Raw genomic sequence first — 18,953 nt, forward strand, 5'->3', positions numbered from 1 at the left:
AGCCAGTCCCAGTCCTCATTACTCACTGCCCCGCTCAGACAAAAACTGGGTGACTGTTGGTTCCTATTGTTACAGGTGATTACAGCATTAGTCAGCCAGCAGCTCCAGAGACAGACCCCACAGTTCTAACCTCCTGTCTTCAGCAACAACAACAACAACAACATCATCAAGATCCTTTTCCATCAGCCTGTAGTAAACTCTGGCAGCAAAAGAACCGGATTAAAGGGAAAGACCCGCGTGCTGGTTTTCACTGCTCGGGAGTTTGAGCAGCAAAACGTCTGTGTGATGCTGCAATGAACACAGCTACTCTTTCATTGCATGCTCCACACGTCAATGAAATGCCTAATTGTGCAGGGGAAGAGCTATTGCTTGTTACTTCAAATGTTAAGGACCCCAGGGTCGTCATTAATTCTGGAAGGAAAAAAAAAATCCAAAGAATATGGCATTTGTTGGGTTCTGGAGATAAGACGTGCCCGACTGCCAAGTGCTTGTACTATTTCCTCATTTCATTCTCTGTAGACAAACCAAATGCTGTGTGCTCGTGACTCACACATCTGTCACTGTGCTGGTGGTGGGACAATAGGAGACTGCCAGAGGAAGGCCAATGTTTAGTGTAACAGCAAGAATAACAGGAAGTTGAAGACCAAACCAAGCCACTTTTGCAGACAATTCTAATTGGAAAATGAACCCTAAACATTGGCCCCATTGCAACTGAGTGTGTTCTCTTCTTGAACATGGCAATACCAGAACTGTCACACCTCAGGGGACTACTCAGCTGCCTGGTCCATCTTCTGGGTACTCAGAGGTGCCAATACCACAGGCTCTGAAGATGCATAAATAATGGACATCTACATATGGGAAAGACATCTTGTAGCTTCAGATACCTGTAATTCAATTAGTTTCTGAAGCATAAAAGATTCTTATGTGTTAACTTGATTAAACATTTTCATCTATTAGCTGTACAGGCTCACTACAGTTATAAGGATGTGAAACAGAATCTGATCTGACTCATGAATTGCATAAAGACTGATTAACGAGCTTTGGAATACAAAGTCCTTCCAGTGGAAGTTGCCTGAACACAGGAGAGCAGGTTTCTGGATCCAGGCAAAGCTATGAGACAATCTGTTCCTCTGAAGTGATACAGCAATATTCCAGAATTAGACTGATAAAACATCCCAGAAATAACCCAGGGACAGGTTGGTTTTGTTTGTCTGTTTGTTTGTTTTCAATTGCTGCCAATAATGACCCTGGAACAGACTACCACTAAAATTTGCTAATAGATCAGTTTGGGAGGCATTCTCAATACAGAAGTCTGAACTATTAAAGCAGAACCACCAGATAAAACCAAAGATTCAGAAGAAAGAAACAAGAATTAAATGCATTCACACACAGTGAAAAGTTTAATCATGGGGACTGACAGCAAGAATTTCAACTACAGGGTAAGAGGTTTTCAGCCTGAAACAATGGAGCAATAGAAAGGTCTGGATATAATACTGAGTCACAGGATAAATGTACATCATTGTACAGAACAAGCCCTGACCAATTAAGCAAAAAAACCCCAATAACTAGAACCAAACCCTTGCATGTATCATTTGAGATGGAGAACAAACATTTCCAGGGCATAAACACTGAGACAACAACAGCAAGAGACTTTATCTGGTATCTGGCTGTCACCTTGGATATCTGTTTTCAAGAAAGGTGAATCAAAATCAGAACTGGTAGGCTGAGGCATGTTACTGGGAGAATGGTAAGTCTGTTTTGTGATATAAAACTCTAAGACTTTGACCTATCTAATTTCAGGAAGCAGTAGGATATAATTCTGAAAAGAAAATGGTTGCTGGTAATGTCACAATGATCCAGAGGTTTCTGCCTTTCTTATGAGTAGATTTCATCTGTGATTCACTAATCATTTTGATTTAAAAAGGCTCCTTTTCAGAATTGGGTAACATTTTAATTAAATATTTGAAAACCTGCTGAATACTGTAATTGCAATTTAAAAGCTATGAATTAGGAAGGTAAAAGCTTTTATCTACTCTCTAGACATCTTTTTTTTCTTTTTCATAAAGCTGTCAGTGGAATTCTTTAGAAATATTCACTCATTGAAGTTAAGTAGGACAGTGGGGTCGGGCTGATGGGATCCTGCACTTCTCAGCTGCCAGGGGGAACCCAGGCTACTCACAGCCAAAATCAGATCCCCCTGTAATCAATTAGTTCATCCACATCACACAGAGGGGTGGAGATCCACATTTCAGCTCTCCCACAGCACGGATTTCATCCAAACGCACCCTGACTGTCGGATTGGATGGTGGACAGCAGAGAGAAGGCTGTAAGAGCCTCCAGCATCCTATTCCACCACCACTGTGGTCCTGAGCTGCTCCTGGGGAGTGGCACCAGAGCAGAGGAGGGGCCCAAGGAGGAGGCAGGGACAGCCACACCATCTTTGAGCTACGTGTGGACCAGGAGCTCCAGCGGTGACAGCACTTGCACAACCAGGTCTGTGCTCCAGGGCCCATCACATGTCCTGTCAAGGGGAAAAAGGGCCAAGCTGAGACCTTGGCCCAAAAAGAGACAGTCTGGTGACTCCAGGAGCAACTTCAGCACACTGTCCATCCCTCTTCTGTAGGAAGGGACCAATATTTTCTGTGTGTTTTTATCATTAGTCTTCTCTGCTTGGTTTCAGAGTTCTTCAGGAGTAAGGCTATAACTATGTTGTTTCTGCAGCACTGAGAACTCTGGTAGCTAATTCTGAGCGACATACCCAGTCTCTAAGAGAACATAAACTGCACTAGCTAGAAATTAAATGGTTTAGATACATATATTCATAAGGGCACTAATACTGTAAGCGCTTTTAAAATCCAGCAGTGACTGGCATTGCCATGGCAGCTGATCCCTGTAATTATTAGAAATAATTTTAATACAGAAAAGCTTCCTATATAATAGATAGCCTTTTTGCTGCAGCAATTGATTTTATTTATTTATCTGGTCTATTTATACAACTACTTATGCTGATGGTACGTAGAACAGTTTACTTCCTGTCAACATATCCATTAAATTTTTATAAAGAACATCAGGAGCAAGTTGAAACAATGAATTATCTAAAAGGTATAATGTTAAATTGGTGCTCAGGTTTTGGATACAATTTATTTAATATGACTGCCATGAATATGGCTTCCCACATGCCAAAGTGTCTCTGGTGGGTCTGAGGACAAGAACACGTTCATCTATAAGAGAAGAGTGGATTTAGATCCAACCTTGCTTTGATAACTGCCAGGACATACCAAAACAGACCTTTTAACAAAATATCATCTTAAATATGAAGTTTGCTACACGCTGTGCATTATAAAAATGTTTCTGTTCGACAAATAAAGATGTTTACTCTTCACAACTACTTTATAAACCTGACCTTGTAAAATAAATGTTCCATTTTTGTTTCATACAGTATCAGCTGTGGTGACATTGCAAAAATGGTTGAACTGGTTTCAAAGGTTATTTTGCTCCACCACTATCCTTTTCTGGAGGTTACTAACCTCCACGAGATGAAGGATAATGGGATTTTTTCTTCCCAACAGCTCACCCAAGTTTGTTTAAACCACCTTCACCTGCAGCTTAAAAATAGGTCAGTTTGATCTGCACCACAGCATTTTTTTTCCTCTGCAGGGAGAGAGCTGAGTGTAGGGACAGCTCGTCACGTTGGGGCTCCTGGACAGGGTCAGATGAGAAGGAATAATTCTTTGCCTTCTCTGCAACCTGTTTGTTGCAAAGTAATGAGCTGGGCTTCGGTCACTGACTCTGTTTAAGCCTGTCATAAATCAGGAGTCTCTTCTCAGAGGTGTTTTTTTTCTGCATTTGATTTAAATATCTCTCTGCCTCAACCCTCACTTGAAAGTGTCTTGGAGGCTGATGTTGTACTGCTTGAGGATAATAAATAATGGGCCAAAACCAGGGAGACAATGGAAGCTCAGCTGCTGATACAGGTCAGTAATTCACTGCTCACCATGCACCTTTTCCTGCTAAAATATGGCTGGGAGGATGGAAGGATGTCTTTGGAGCTCTTTCCTGTGCCAAGCAGACTGCAACCTCACCCCTGGACCATTAATCAAGTCTCAAATCCCATCGTTTTTTCCCATCCATCTCAGTTCTCAAGTAACAAGGTTATTTTTTAGTTAGATGCTGACTAGATTATAAATATATCAAAGGGCTGTCCCAGAATACGCAGCAAGAAGGAAAAACAGACATATTGGAGCTCAACAAGCCCCACACCAGAGCTGAGTTTGATAAACACAGAAGGGACCCTGTCCTGCTGGTCCCTGGTCAGGTGGAACCTGCCTGTACTGGTGTCAGGCAAGTTGTCCTGCCTGCCAGCAAGTTTGAGGTTCTCTGGGTAGCAAGAAAAAAAATCTCTGCCTAATGTGAAAGCATTAAAATCGTGCTTTTGGAAGATTAACCTGTAATTGAAATATTCAGGAGTATTTCTGTTCGTAATTTCACTTTTTTCTAAACATGACATTACATGTTCTTCTAAGAAGACCAGTAAAAAACCCAACCCAAATTACCCCCAGTCTCCAAAACCAGAGAAATAATATAATGCTTTATTTTGATTGTGGCTCTTCTTAAATGGGAAGGGGAATTTTTATTTTATTTTATATTTGCAAGTTATGAACTGGCTTTACAAAGACCACGGGGAAAACTGAAGTACCAAACTAATCTAAGTTGGACATCTTGAAAGGTCTGCACCTGAATCCTCATTTCCTAAGAACAAAGGAAAGAACCACAAAGATTTGGAGATTTGTGATACCCCAGAGTTCCTTCCCTGACACTCCAGTTAATGCAAAGAAGGTTAAAACTATTCCCAGTCTGTGTCAGTAACTCCCTGACATTTATCTGTGCTTTCTCTCCTACCCATTATCCCAACACCTGTTGCCTTGCAAAAAGCCACCTCCTTTATAACTTTATAGACTTCAGGAGACCTTTGAGCACAGAATTTTGTGCTTCTGGAAAATGGGCTTTTTTTTTTTTTTTTTTTCATCTTTAATGGAAATTAAGAGAGTGAGCTGATTTGTAGTAACTGCCAGGAGAATCTATTTTTGTTCTTAGGAGCTATTTTTTGCCACTCAATCACTTGATAATAAAGCAATCATGGATCATGGGCACGTATGAGAAGAACTGTGGTTTTCTGACACCGCTGGAACCACTGGGAAAGAAATCTTTCATCTTCTCAATTAAGTATGGACTGAATAAAGCCCCCCCAACATCTCAGATTATGTAGATCAGAACATCTCTACAGTCTTAACCCTCAGTACACCAGAGCTCGTGTGGCTGCACATCAGGGTCCCATCTCAGACCTGAATGGGCCATTCACTTCAGAGTTGGACCTGATGACCCTTGTGGGTCCCTTGCAACCCAGAATATTCTGTGAAAGCCTCTTGTGTTGTCAACACACCAGCACAGACCATCCACTGCTCAGCAGGAGGAACAGCCCGTGGCAACAGCCCTGCAAAGCAAAGGGCTTATTACACAACTCTCATTTAAATGTCAGATGGCCACAACACCAGCTGGAGGAAGGTGCTTCAATTGTGACACACACCTTGGCAATGAAAGCACGAGCCACCACCAAAGAAAAGAAAGGCTTTTGGTGAAATAAAGAATCACAACATCCGAGGAGTTCTGAAGTTGATAAATAACAAGAATAGCCTGTTCTGTGAGTCTGTAAGTGCAGAAAGCACCTTCAATCTTCAATGACGGGCTGTCACTGGACAAACATCCAGGTTACATTTTTTTTTAAAATGCTCTGAGACTGATTTTTTTTCTTTCAGCTCTAAATAATGTGTTAATGTTTTCTAACAGATTGTCCAAGCACAAAAATGGGGCACAGCTAGACCTTAGACAAGTATACTCCATCCTTGATGAAGAAATGTAAGGGAGAAAGAAGAAAAAACTCACACAATTTCTGTTTGCACTTGGAATTTGGGTATCTAACAGTTTTTTAGCTAAGAACAAGGCTAAATTATCAGGTGTATTTCAAGCCCTGTAGTTTGCACTGTGACCATGGGGCAAACTCTTTGAATGCATTTATGTAGAACAGACAGCTGGCTAAATACTGTGTTTTGTGTTCCCCAGGTAATTAAAAATTGCTCAGAAATCATGCTATTAATTTTTTCAATGGCAATGCCATGAACTCAGCTTCTGCCACCAAAAAGCTGGTGTATCAGTGAAGGAACACGACTCAGCCCTCCGTGGGAAGCTGTGGTCTCCCCTCAGGTGGTTTCAGCATGGAACAAAGTTCAGTATCTGTTTCTCGAGGTGCTGAAACTTTCTGTCCATCCCTCCCTTTTTGCATCTGGCAGACACCAGAGCTATAAAGCAACATAAAAAAAAACCACAAACTTGCAGGATGCCAAACAATTTCTTACCATAGCCAAAGGGAGGACTCCCACCAGATCCTTCTGGCTTACGTAGATCTTGGAGATTCCTAGATCAGATGTTGTGTCTCCGGGATATTCCACCTGCCACGTGATGAGCTGGGTCTCAGGTAGGTCAGTCAGGTCTTCGATTTCAAAATCAATCTGCATGATTTCAGAGGGAGGACCATCAGCACTGCAAGAAAGAAAGGAAAAGAAATGTTCAATTCACATAACTGATAAGCCAGCAATATAATTGCTTTTATATTAATAAAACATTGGATTAGGGCTCCTTCGAAGAGGGGATTTGGTGGGATGATGGATTTAATAATGAATTAATCATTTGCACTTGTCTTAAGATTTATGGGTATTTCCTACAAATTCAAGCGGCTTAGTAACACTCTGTGACATGGATCACTATGCACTGCTCCATTTTACAGGTGGAGAAACAGAACCAAATCAAGGCAAAGCAAAGGCTAAAACTCAGCCTAAACTGACTCTGAGGCTCTCCTTTTAACAAGCACTTTGTATTTCCTCCCTGGTAAAGCAGCACATGAGCAAATCTAAAGGGAATCACTCCTTGAAACAGGAAACCACTGCATCAAAAGTATTTTCTGCTTTTTAAAAGGAGAGGCATGGAAGAAAGGTCAAAGCTCAGGATGGGGTCCGTGAACAAGGGCAGCAGGGAGCAGAGGACTGGAAAACTTGGAATTAATTTTTGGCTACACTGCTACCTTGCTGTGAATGTCTGTATGAAGCTCCTTTTGTCCTTTGCTAAACCAGGAATTATAGATAATTGAGCTTGTTGTGATAGAGGAGAGTTACAAAACTGGATTATTTAATATTGGCCGGTCCTGCCAGGACCCTTGAGTAGAAGACACTAGAGAAGAACAAAGAGTTACCAGATGTGATATTCTGGCCACACTGGGGGTACTGGCACCTTACCAATGCTACTTTGGCTTTGCTTGCTGTCCTTCCTGAGGTTACCAACAGTGAATGCAATAAAGCAGAAATGTAAAGAGGGAAAAGCTGGAAAGGGGCTCACTGATGCAATTCCCACAAAGCTTGTGTCCAGGGGACACCAAGAATGCCAGTGTTTTACTTCTGATGCACTGACTGCTGAACTGATCTCCAGTGTTTGTGTGGAGGGGAAAGGAAAGAGCAGAATTTCTTTCCGTGGGATAATCCTCAAGGAGAGAAAGACTGGCACAGCACTGAAGTGTCACAAGCCATTTATGTTGGAGAGTTCCCCTAGAACAGAGGAAACAACTCAGCAGCTGATTAGAGAATCCCAGAATGTGCCCAAACCCCAGCAGCTTTTCCCAGCTGATGTGGAAAAAGAGCTAAAACTCAGCATATATTTTTATGAAGACCAGTTATGACAACAGCCCCAGTATGAGACTCTTCCCAAAACGCTCAGAAATTTCTATCCTGCTGCCTAAATCCAGTGCTTCATCCAAAGCTACTGCTTGAGGAGGTTAATCTGATCAACTATACGGTTTGGATTTTAATGGATGCACTGAGTTCTCTCTCTCCTGGATGGAATTTAAAACGAGCCTCTGTGTTTCCAAAATGGAACACATTGTGTTCAGTTCCTCATTTCTTCATGTCGGGGGGGGGGGGAGGGGAAGAAAAAAAAAAAAAAAAGAGCAGGATTTCTAAACTAGCCCTGAATGCAGTCCTATTTCATGCTGACCTAGGTAGGATCAGAAAGCTGCTTTATGCAGCTGTGGCTATTGAATCTCAGTTACCTTAATTGTACGAGCAGGAAGGGGCGATGCATTGCCTATAAATACCTGGCAGCGAGCCTGGTTTGTACAGTATGTTCTATCACCGTTGCTGTGTTTAAAGAGCTAATTGAACCTTCATACAATGAACCCCGGGTTTGTGATTCTATTCTGGGTACCTTTCTGCATTATTGCCTCGCTGTCTGCTCCTCCCAGCCACCAGCTCTGCAGAACTGTCCCCAGGATGTGTCCTGGAACAGCAGGGAGGGACCGCTGCAGTGAGGGGACTGAGGGGCACAGTGCCACAAAACAACCAAAACTGCCAAAAAGAGGTAAACAACTCCATCTTTTCCAGGCATTTTGGCGATTAGGAGAAAAGGAGTAAGGTGATGAGCACAGATTAAAACAAAGGAGGGAGTGAAAGGCAGTGGAAAAGATGTGGAGACAGAAACAGAGCATGGTCTTTATATTTATGAAAACAGCTCCCACATGGCACAACTACAGGAACCCCAAAGGCACAGAAATCTTTCCTTTAATTTCTCCTTCAAAGCAGGTATTTTAATGAAGCACTTCTTGAAGCAAAAACCCTCCACTTTGCTACCAAATGCAATTTTGAGAGAAATTGTTTGAACTAGTTCCTCTCCGAAATACTAAACACCTCCAAAAGACAAAATTACAAAGCATCACAAAAATCAATAAGAATCTCATTACTGCTACTTAAGATGTATTAAAAAAAAAATGTGAAAGTATTGCACGACCCGTGATCAGACCCTGGCTGTCAGCACCAGGTCAGGAACTTCTGCTTAATTACGTTCCTCATCATGTGCTATGACGATCCTCCCATGGGTCTGTGTCCCAAATTTACAGCCTCCCTTGCCAGTTCAGCAATTGAAATCTTTCAACAGAGAAATAAGCCAAAAAAGTTACCTTTCAGAAAACACAGGTAAAAAGCATAAATGGAGAAATTTCGAAAAATAATATCCATCAGTGGGGTTCAGTCATATCAAATATTTGTGGCTTTTCTGTTGAAGTTAAGGGTGCTTTCTACAACAAGAATATTTCTATGGGTAGTCAGCCACTGCTCCTTGAAATGATCCACAACTCTGATTTCAGGGAGAGAACACTTTTGTTTCTGAGGGGCTTTTTGTTTGTTTTAAGAAGCCTTTACAGGAGAGTCAAACTGTTGTGGCAGGGGGGGAACATTTGCATTCCTCTCCACATTTACCAGAGAGACAGAGATCACATCTCTTCTGAATAAACAGGTACTTGCAATGCAATAAACTACGTCTGCGTGGCATGTTTGAGAGCATCCTAAAAATTACGTGTATGGGATGTGTAAGTAAAAAACGTGGGATTGCTGACAAGGAGCCCAAAATGCTGACACCTGAGGCATAAAAAGCATGGAATGAGAAAGAACGCTGTGTGCCAGGGTGGGCTGATTGATTTGGGCTTTCCTTTGGTGCTCATCACCACACAACAAGCCATTGCTTTGGAAGTGCTGATAACTTCCTCCAGTTCAGCCAGTGGTGATTTAAAAATCCCCCTGCAAGAGATGTCATGGGTGTAAAACTTCACATCCACATTTAATCTCTTTTTTTATGTGGTTTTTTTCCGTGCATTTTTTTCTCTAAGTGCAGCAATCAAAACCTGTGCAGCTCTGCTCTAAAACAAAGCACACAAACATTTCTGCTTCCATGGGGCAGGATCTGAACTCTTTGATACAATATGGGAAGACAAGGCTAAGGAAAACGTTCCACTGTGGCTGAGCAGCCTTTGGGAGCTTTATGTCTCTGGCTTGCAGTTCTTTTACCAGTCTCACATATATCATAACCATAAGCTAAAAGCCCTCAAAATAATCTTACAGGCAAAGAGACATTCTTTATTTTAATGTATCCAATTTAATGTACCCATTTGACTTTTCCTTCTGGTTTCTGAGCCAGAGTGCCATCAATTAAAGTTTTTTGGCTGTTTTGCAAAAAAGCCTCCACACAGGATAACAACAGCAGAATTTCCTGTGAACTATTTTATTCCTACAACCAGGATTTAAGGCCCAAAAAAAAAAAAATCAAATATTGCAAGAATTGACATTAAACATAACAGGCTTAAACAAGCATAACAGCATGATATTGCCTTTCACCAGCAGAGGAGCTGGCTCAGCTCCAGAGCGTGAGCTCAACATATCCAATGCCTGATCTCCCAAATCCAGGCAGTGGGTGTGGATCTGGCTGGCAGGGCTAGCAGGATTCCCTACCCCTCCTTTGCAGCTGAAAATAAAATGTCTGAGTTTTCCAAAAAAAAAAGTTTGAACTTCATTAAACCAAAAGCAAACAACGTGGTGCGATACCTGCACCGTGAGTTGTCAGGGAACTGCTGTGCCCATACCCTACACCCTTCAGCCCCTCCTTCCAACCCACACAAATAATAAAAAGGAGTGTTTTGGACAGGAAAGTGAGGCTTGGGGCTTGGACCTTCCCAGGGTCAGAGAGGGCATTCTAAAAGGCCAGTTCCTGTAGAACCTATCACACTGTTACAGCAAAGATCGTTAATCACCATTGATGTACCAAGACGAGGCGATACATACAGCAGTACATTAAAATTTAATTCCATTCATTGTCATCTTACTATTAAAAATTCAGTGATGGGTAGGCTGAAAAGTCATTTTTCTTCTGGAATCAGTGTAAGAAGTGAACCAACCAGCAAGAAAAATCACCAAAAAATGAGTCTGCTAATCATGTAATAAAGTTATTTTAGAAAAATTGATCCATCCCTCTGGAGCTTGACATGAGTAGTGCTGGTTGAGAAATATTTGCTGAATTATTTATTTGACTTTTTTTTTGCTATTGTCAACTAAATTATTCACTATACAATTTTCCAGCTGTTGATAGCACTTTTCCCAAATAACTCAAACCATTCAAAAGTGAGTAAAAATTAGCAAACCCCTTAATATACTAAACATTTTAAATAATAATTTTAAATTTAATTTCCCAGTAAGTCAGCATTTCAGTTCAGAACTATGATTCTGAGCATCTCTTGACACAGTAAACCCAGTGATCATTTACCACATTATGCTAAGGGAATGGTAAATCAACATTGACTTTATTACATCCAGTCTAATAATCATTCAATAAATTATTCAACACAGCAGTCAGTAAACATCAAGTACTTTTGAAGCAGCCCAATCAAGAGGCAACAGCAGAAAAGCCACAGTTACTATGTGGGTGGGAGTGAATTGCAGGGCTAGGAAAATGGTTTTACTGATGGTACAGTTCTAATAAAACACTGCAAATACAGTGTCAATCCAGCTTTCCCTACCTGCTGTTTTCATTGTCCTCTGCATAAAAATAACAATAAATGTTAGATAACTCACATATGAGTGTGATAAAACTGCAAAAAGGGGAAGCCAGGCATAGAGCCACGAGGGTTCATTATTAACTGGTGAAGTTTCCACAGGATCCAGCCAAGGCATAGCACGAGACAACCACAGAGTGTGGTGATGGTTGTCTTAACTGACAAAGGCAATAAATGGGGAAAAAGGCAACAAAACAGCTATTTTACAGGTAGGAAACCCGACATAGAGGCTTCAATCAAATAACAAACAGCTCAGCACACGTGGAAGGGATGAATTGACTCGATATCCTTGGTTTGCCCAGCACTGGCAGCTCTGTGGGAATTTGACTCTTGTATCATAACCCCCAGACCCTGAAGCCTTGAAAATCAATAACAGCCTCGAGCATTCCTTTAAAAAAACCAAAATGCTTTAGATTTTTCACTCACATTACAATTCCTCAGACTGTTAGCACTGACACAGTCTGCTGAAAACGAAAGAAAACTTTTTTCTGAACGGGAGGAGTCGCACCAGCAAAGCCCCGATCTGAGGGAACGAGACCCGGGATTTTCATCCTGAAAAATGACAGAGCCAGCGCTGCAAATATTTGCTATTGAGTAATCCCAGTGCACGAAATCAGGAGATCAAGCACCGTGCTCAGTACACTACCCTGCAGCAAAATTCATTCCTCAAACCACAAATATTTATCCACCTAAAAAAACCCTCGTGCACACGAGCAGCAAATTTACACGTGTGCAGAGATATAGGTGGGATTAGGTTTGATGAGTTCAGGTTAAGTCTTATTTAGTAATTATTTAAACCTGAGAGGCATTTTGCATTTCAAAATTCGTGGCTTATTTGGAGACACCTGCCAAGGCACATCCAATATATGAGATTAGCACCCTCAACTATAGGAACTTCCTCTGCTGTGAACCACTCAGCAAGTATTTCTGCTGAACTCATACATCTGCAAAACTGCAAAGTTCTTTTCAACTAAAATACAAAAAAATAAAAAAGTTTTTTCTTTACCCAAATGTTCAGTGAATGCCAAGTCAAGAATTAAAAGAGAAATACTTTCCAGCTTTCTTAATATTAAATCAGAAGAAGCTTCCAGAATCTCTTTTCTTTCTTATTTTTAAGCAATAACATGAAAAATAAACTGAAGAGAGAAAATTCACATTGCCTCCCCCACTGCCAGCTTTCTGAAAGAGCTTTAGGCTGAAGTATATTTTAAATCACAGAATCATGGTGTAAACTTGGTTGGAAGAGACCTCTGAGAGCCATCTGGTCTTTCTCAAAGCAGAGCAAATTTCAGTGTTTGAATAAGTTTGAAAGTTTTAAGTTTTCTCACATGGTTTTCCAAAGAGATTTATTGTTTAGCATCCTTTTTGTCTTATGGGATGGCCTGGGCACTTCCACCTGAACTTCATGCACTCCACGTGTAAGGGACACAGGCAGGCAGAAGAACAGTTTTCTATCAGCTCTTAAAGATTTGTAACTTGGCCATGACCAAGTATCTGGAAGCCATCTGGATGCCTGTTAGGCTTCTGTTCTCTTCTACCACAAATGATTTCACAAACTATTCCGTTCAAGTTTAATTGAAAGTCAGCAGAAATGATAAAAATGCAATGATAAGAAAGCTCCTTTCACAAACAAAATTCTCATGATGAAAATAACAGGTCAGGAGGCACGTGAAGAAAGGTAACATCAGAACGCTACATCCACTAAAACCTGAAAATTAAATAACACCATGCTCTGCCAGGCTATTTCCCTTGTGAAAAGAAAAAAAAGCACACAATACAAGGAAGGGCCTAGAGACCTGACTGAGAACATAAATATTAAAGGTTTAGTAGAACAGAACTACTTTTGGAACTATGTTGACGTACGGAATGCCATGTTGTTCTCAATCAATTTTTGGCAATTGAAGATGACTGTAAGTGCATATGCAAATATTTGCCCCTGTTTTGTATATAATACATGTTAAAAGTTGGCATCTTTGGGCTTACACTGCAGTATGGACATTTGTTTTATTTTATTTTAACCTTGACCCCGTAGGCTAAGGGGTAAACTCGATAAACTACTCTGTAATGGCTAAGGCAAGAGGCCCCATCCCTGCTCCAGCTGTGGTACACCTTTATTTGAGCAGATGTTTCCCCTCTGTGCACCTTGGGATAATCTGATAGCCATGATAAAATCATACAGACAGGATGATGATCCAGGTCTGCAGCTGAGTCCTAGGTCCTGTCAAATCAAATCATGGTTTTTGATGTACTTGTGACATTAAAAACTGTGTGAGTTCAAAAGCTCACAGAACCCATGTTGTCATTAGTAGGAATGGTTTAAGTCAAGCAGTGTCATCATTTTGGGTTTCACTGCACCCACTGTTGGTGCACCTGACTTCTCACCCCTTGGAGCCCGCGGGGCACCTGAGCTCAGGGTGATATATATGGTGAGATATAACGGGATATGTGAGTCCTGGCAATGCTTGGATGCTCTCTGAGGAATTACAATGCAGAAAAATAGTTAGGGCAAGCTATGATTGTGGCTATTATGCTGCAGAGAATGATCCAATATCCAAGACAGCCAGCTATGCCAGGTTAGGTAACAGTGCAAGTATCAGCGACAACCTGCACTGATTTATGCATGTGAGCACACTCAGTCACCATCCTTTGGGGAGTTCTGGCCATCAGCAGTCACAATCCTATCTATGCAAACAGTCCAGGAGCTGCTAGAGCAAACACAAAAACCAACTAGCCCTGTGAAAGCTGTGACCATTCACTGCAGAGAGGAAAAGAATCAGCACAGGAGGAAAGGCAGAGCTGGATTTACGTGCTGACCTAGACAGGAAGAGCTCTTGGTCCACATGGGTAGGTCCCTGCTACTGCAACCACCACATCATATAATCTCTGCATAAACTTATCAAGCTCCATTTTAAAAGCACTTAGGGATTTTAAATGCCCATGCCCTGGAAGAGTTTCCCAGAACCTGATTATTCCAATGGCTGAAGCAGCCGGAGGAGCCACCCTGGCTGGAACTGAAGTCTTCTCTGAGCCACTGCTCAGAGCAACCAGACCCCAGCACAGTGCATAAATGTATGGCCAAATGCAGCTCCACTTCCTACAGCAAGTGCTCATGGTAAAACATTAAATAACTCTGCAGACCTTCTGGAAACATGTAATGGCTGATAATAGCTCCCTCATCCAAAATTATTCCTTCCACGTGTCCTCAAATCACCTCCAGCCAACTTCTTCCCTATCCCAATACAGCTGTAAACAAAACCATTACTGCAGATAAACTTTAAATGGACTTTAAATATTCACTGATCTAAGCAGGCAGGCTGAGAAATGGTAGGCTCTCACCACCTTATCTGAGTACACCCTGTCAGAACGTGACTACACTTGTTTGCCATTTCCAAAAGTAAAGCACTCTTTCAGTAAAAATAATAATACGATCAAACCAATAACTAGAAAACTGGCAGAGAGATTAAAACAGACATGGCATGAAACGCTTCATGAAATACTAAGGAAATGTTCCATTGTGAATAAGAAATGCCATCTAACCATCTCATGTAATTTGGGCTTTAAAGGCACTTTTACAGCTAAGTTTGAAGACACTAATCCAGATTCTGTGGGAAGCAACCACCACCTCTTGGGGGGTGAGCAGCAGCACAGCACTGCTCCTGCCTGTGAGAATCCCAGGACCACGCTTGGGAATCTCTGCCATTGGCAGTGCAAAGATGCACATCCAGCCCTTTCAGAAGGCACATCGATTTTATCGAACGGGAGGCAGGGCAAGAGACACCCTAATTGTTATAATTATGCATTCAGTAACGTTGGTAATCATTAATAGTTTCAACAGGATCATAAATCATTCACGTAATGGAAAAGAGCGGTAAGTGAAGATCAATTTCTCCTCGAGTAGCATTTCATTTCATGGCAGACACCTAAACATCAGACTGCTTGAATTGCTAACTCCTATTTGTTTTATACTCTTACTACTCCTCCACTCTAGTTTCACAGTCCAATTTTGAGTCTTTAATGGCTTAATTGAGAGCAAACCCTCCTTCTTTGCAAGGCCAACATGAAACCATTGCAAATATAGACACTGCTCTTCTTTCACTGCAATGGAAAATCCTCAAGGCTACTTGCAGGAACACAAAATCACCAAAAAATGCAGGCTTAAAATACCTCCTCCAAGCGAGCAAAATGGAAAATTTGGATAGGGAACATACTCCAGACCTCATAACTAGCATGGTTCTTGGAATTTGTGTGAAGAAATCCAACCCGCAGCTGTTACAAATATTAAAAGCAACCAAATGGCATGAAGAATTAAAACACAGCACTACCAAAATTATCACTACAGTCCATGAATATAAACAGGTTTTTAGGCATGGTTTTCCCTTTGCTTTACTCAAGCTGCTTGACTTTAGTTATGCTGTCATTGCTCAGCAGGATAAGGTGCAAATAGGAGTGACAACGATTGAAGGAAATGGACAAGTTTTTTTTGAAAAACAGCAGAAGAAACAATCTGCCAGAATTCCAAAGGGCCTGAATGTGCAATACTTGAAGCAACATCAAGCAGAGCAGAAGGTAGGTTGGTAATTTTCTGGGAAAAAAAAAAAAAAAAAAAAAAAAAAAAAAAAAAAAAGAGAAAATAAAAGAAAAAAAAAAGGCAGTAGGTGAGGTTTAAAAGACAGAAGAAACAGAAAGTGCTAACCTTCCACAAATATTTCAAGGATTTATGCGTCAAGGAGAGAAAATTGCCAGAGCAGGTAGGCAGGAGAGTATAATTAGAAACAACAGGAAATATACAGCAAATTCAAAGCAAAAGGGCAGTGGAAGAGTCTCCAAAAGAAATGGTAAACACAATAACTGCAAAGGTTTAAAATTACTTAGGATAAAATGCTTAGAAAGAAATAATTTTTGCAGTGGTGTTTAAGGCTGCAAGAAGCCTTTTTTTGGTTGTGGGTTGTTTTTTATTCACCCAAGCTCCTTAATAAAGAAAGGATTATGCAATCAGTACATCTGAGTGTCTGTCATTCCCTCCAGTAACATTAGACCAATTTCTACAAAATTAGGCAGAGGGACAGAGGTTAAGAATTATTAAATTTTTGGAAGCAGACACAGCAGAAGAGAAGGGATGAGTGATTAATGCCTCTGTCAGAACAGATGCAGTGCACTCCCTAAGAATCCGTGTATGCACTCATTCCTAAGCAGCAAACACACAGAAACCAGGCTGCTAACCAAAATAACCCTTAACTTTTATGGCTCCCTGAATTTATTTGAAGTTCCAGATCCAAAGCTGACCCCTGCTCAGCAAACCACTGAAGCAAACTCCTTCAGTCTTCTGGGACTCAGTCTCATTTTACAAGTTAAGCACATGTGTAAGTACTCTGCTAAAAAGGAATGAATCTGAATAGTCTGCTGAGCCAGGCTCTCATTTATCAGCAAAATCACCAGTTCAACTCAGTAAATTCACCAAATTATACGTGGAGAGAATTATTCCTGACCCTCATTCCATGCTGCATGAAAATAGCCCTTGTAGGAATACAGAGCCCTGGAAACAGGTCTCCCACATAATTAAGAGCATGACCTCCACTTTTGCTCCCAGACATCCTGACTGCACAAGGAAAGCAGCAAACCAAAGTTCATTATGTTATCATGGACAAATGACTCTTTCTCTCACTATTAAGCTTTTCAGCACAGGGTACACTTGGTATCTGGTGGGCTGCTTATGATTGTTAGCCCAGCTAAAGTAAATTTAAAATGCAATGTGATTATTTTTCTATACCACAGCATCCTAAGACACACAGTGAATAGCAGTTAACTCCAAAACTTAAGGAAGGTAAAGGAATTAACTCTTTTTTCAAGGTAAAAACTTGCAATGACATGAATGAATCGATTTTTTTCTTTGACAATTCCAAAAGAACTCCCAAATACGTCTCTATCTCTTATTTCCATGTTTAATAATTTAGAACTCTCACTCTTTGTTCATAAAAGAAACATTGTGTTCTGCAAAATTTGTGGAGATGTAAAACAAGAAGCAACAAAACCATATCTAAATTTCTGGTGCAGACTTTTCCAATGCTAAGGAACAAAATATTCTAAAGTATGAAACAGCCAAGGGTCAATGCCAAAGTTTTTACGTAAATGTGAGAAGTGAGCAGACGAATTTTGTGGAGGAAAGATGAAGTAGAAACAACTTGGAAGCCATTTGTGTAAGAAACAGAAATGAAGAGGCTTGAAGCAGTCAGTGGTTACCAAGGCAGGTTATTTCTCCCAAAGGTATGAAAAGTGACATCTCCATCAGCATTGGTGAGTGTAAATTGAAGTGTGCTCCTGTTTTCAGGAAGTCATATGTTGAAAATATGCTGATCCTTTGCTCTTCTCATTTGTCTCATCAAATACAGATCAATTCACAGGTGATGGAAAGAGAAACTTCCACCTGTCCTGTACCACTGCTGAAGATCCAGGTGAGATTCACTGTCAGAACTGGACTGAACTAAGTGGATACTGTGGCATTGGGCCCATTTTTGAGCAGGAATACAACAGGAGCAGCCACAGAGTCATGAAATATTGCTGCTGACATAAAACACTGAACTGAGGACACAGGAGACGTCCGGTGAGTGACCCTGAGCAAGCTACTCTGCCACTCTTCACTGTGGTTTCCTGGCATTCTGTATATGATTCAGGGCTCTCAGATCTGTCAGTCAAGGCCAGCAAGAAGAATTCAGGGCCAAATTAGGATTTTCAAAGAAATAAATCCCAACCATTTGAAATGCTGCAACGGCAGAACCTCATCCTTTCATATTCACAAATTAGACTTGTTTGCAGTACATCCATCCCAGTGGAATAGCTGCGGAATGGTCAGGCTTTCCATCTCACACCTTCCTAAGCTCCTTGAGTTGCAAAGCTTATGGTGATACATAACAGAATAGCTAGGTTTCAGAAACTGAGTTCTTTTCTAGCTAAATTATTCCACTTCCCTGCATTCAAATGTGTGATAGGTCACTGTAACATTTGCTTTCTTGTCAGCCTTTAAAATCAAGATATTAAGCCCTCCAAGTTTGTTTTGGAGCCTTTCAAATCTGGGGGCTGTTTGGGTGGTTATTCTGGTCTTTGCCTGTGCAGTTGCATTCCACAGGATTCAGCTAGGAAAAGGAAACGATGAAAAATCAAAGCAGCAGGTGATGATGCAGTTTTTTTAAAAGACCAGAGATGCAAGTTGTCTGTCTAAAGCAGAAAAGTTCAGTGGTGCATCATTTTATAACTAGATTGGGTTCATAGCAGTAACTCAGAGCATCAGCTGCACCAGCTCCTCCTAAATCTACAACAGAGAGGATTTTTAGCTGTGCTTTGCACTCCTAGACAACACAAAACCCCCAGTGCTGTCAATGCAGCTGGCTTTATGAAGATATATACCATTTTGATCCAACTGAAGCAACCCCAGCGAGGACTCTGTGCCAATTTGACGTCCTCCCTTTCCTTCAGCAAGCACCCATCA

The 18,953-nt window shown here is 41.1% G+C and overlaps 1 protein-coding gene across 1 annotated transcript in view; it reads right to left on the minus strand.

Annotated features, from left to right (window-relative positions):
- TMEM132D (transmembrane protein 132D) overlaps window positions 1–18,953 on the minus strand; it is a 218,906-nt gene that overhangs the window by 78,764 nt on the left and 121,189 nt on the right. Inside the window, exon 4 of the mRNA XM_050318695.1 lies at window positions 6,411–6,594. Coding sequence (XP_050174652.1) covers window positions 6,411–6,594 — 184 coding nt within the window. The remainder of the gene's footprint in view (window positions 1–6,410; window positions 6,595–18,953) is intronic.

Source organism: Myiozetetes cayanensis, unplaced genomic scaffold (genome assembly GCF_022539395.1).
Source record: "Myiozetetes cayanensis isolate MyiCay16 unplaced genomic scaffold, myiCay2020 scf21, whole genome shotgun sequence".
In the NCBI taxonomy this organism is placed as follows: domain Eukaryota; kingdom Metazoa; phylum Chordata; class Aves; order Passeriformes; family Tyrannidae; genus Myiozetetes; species Myiozetetes cayanensis.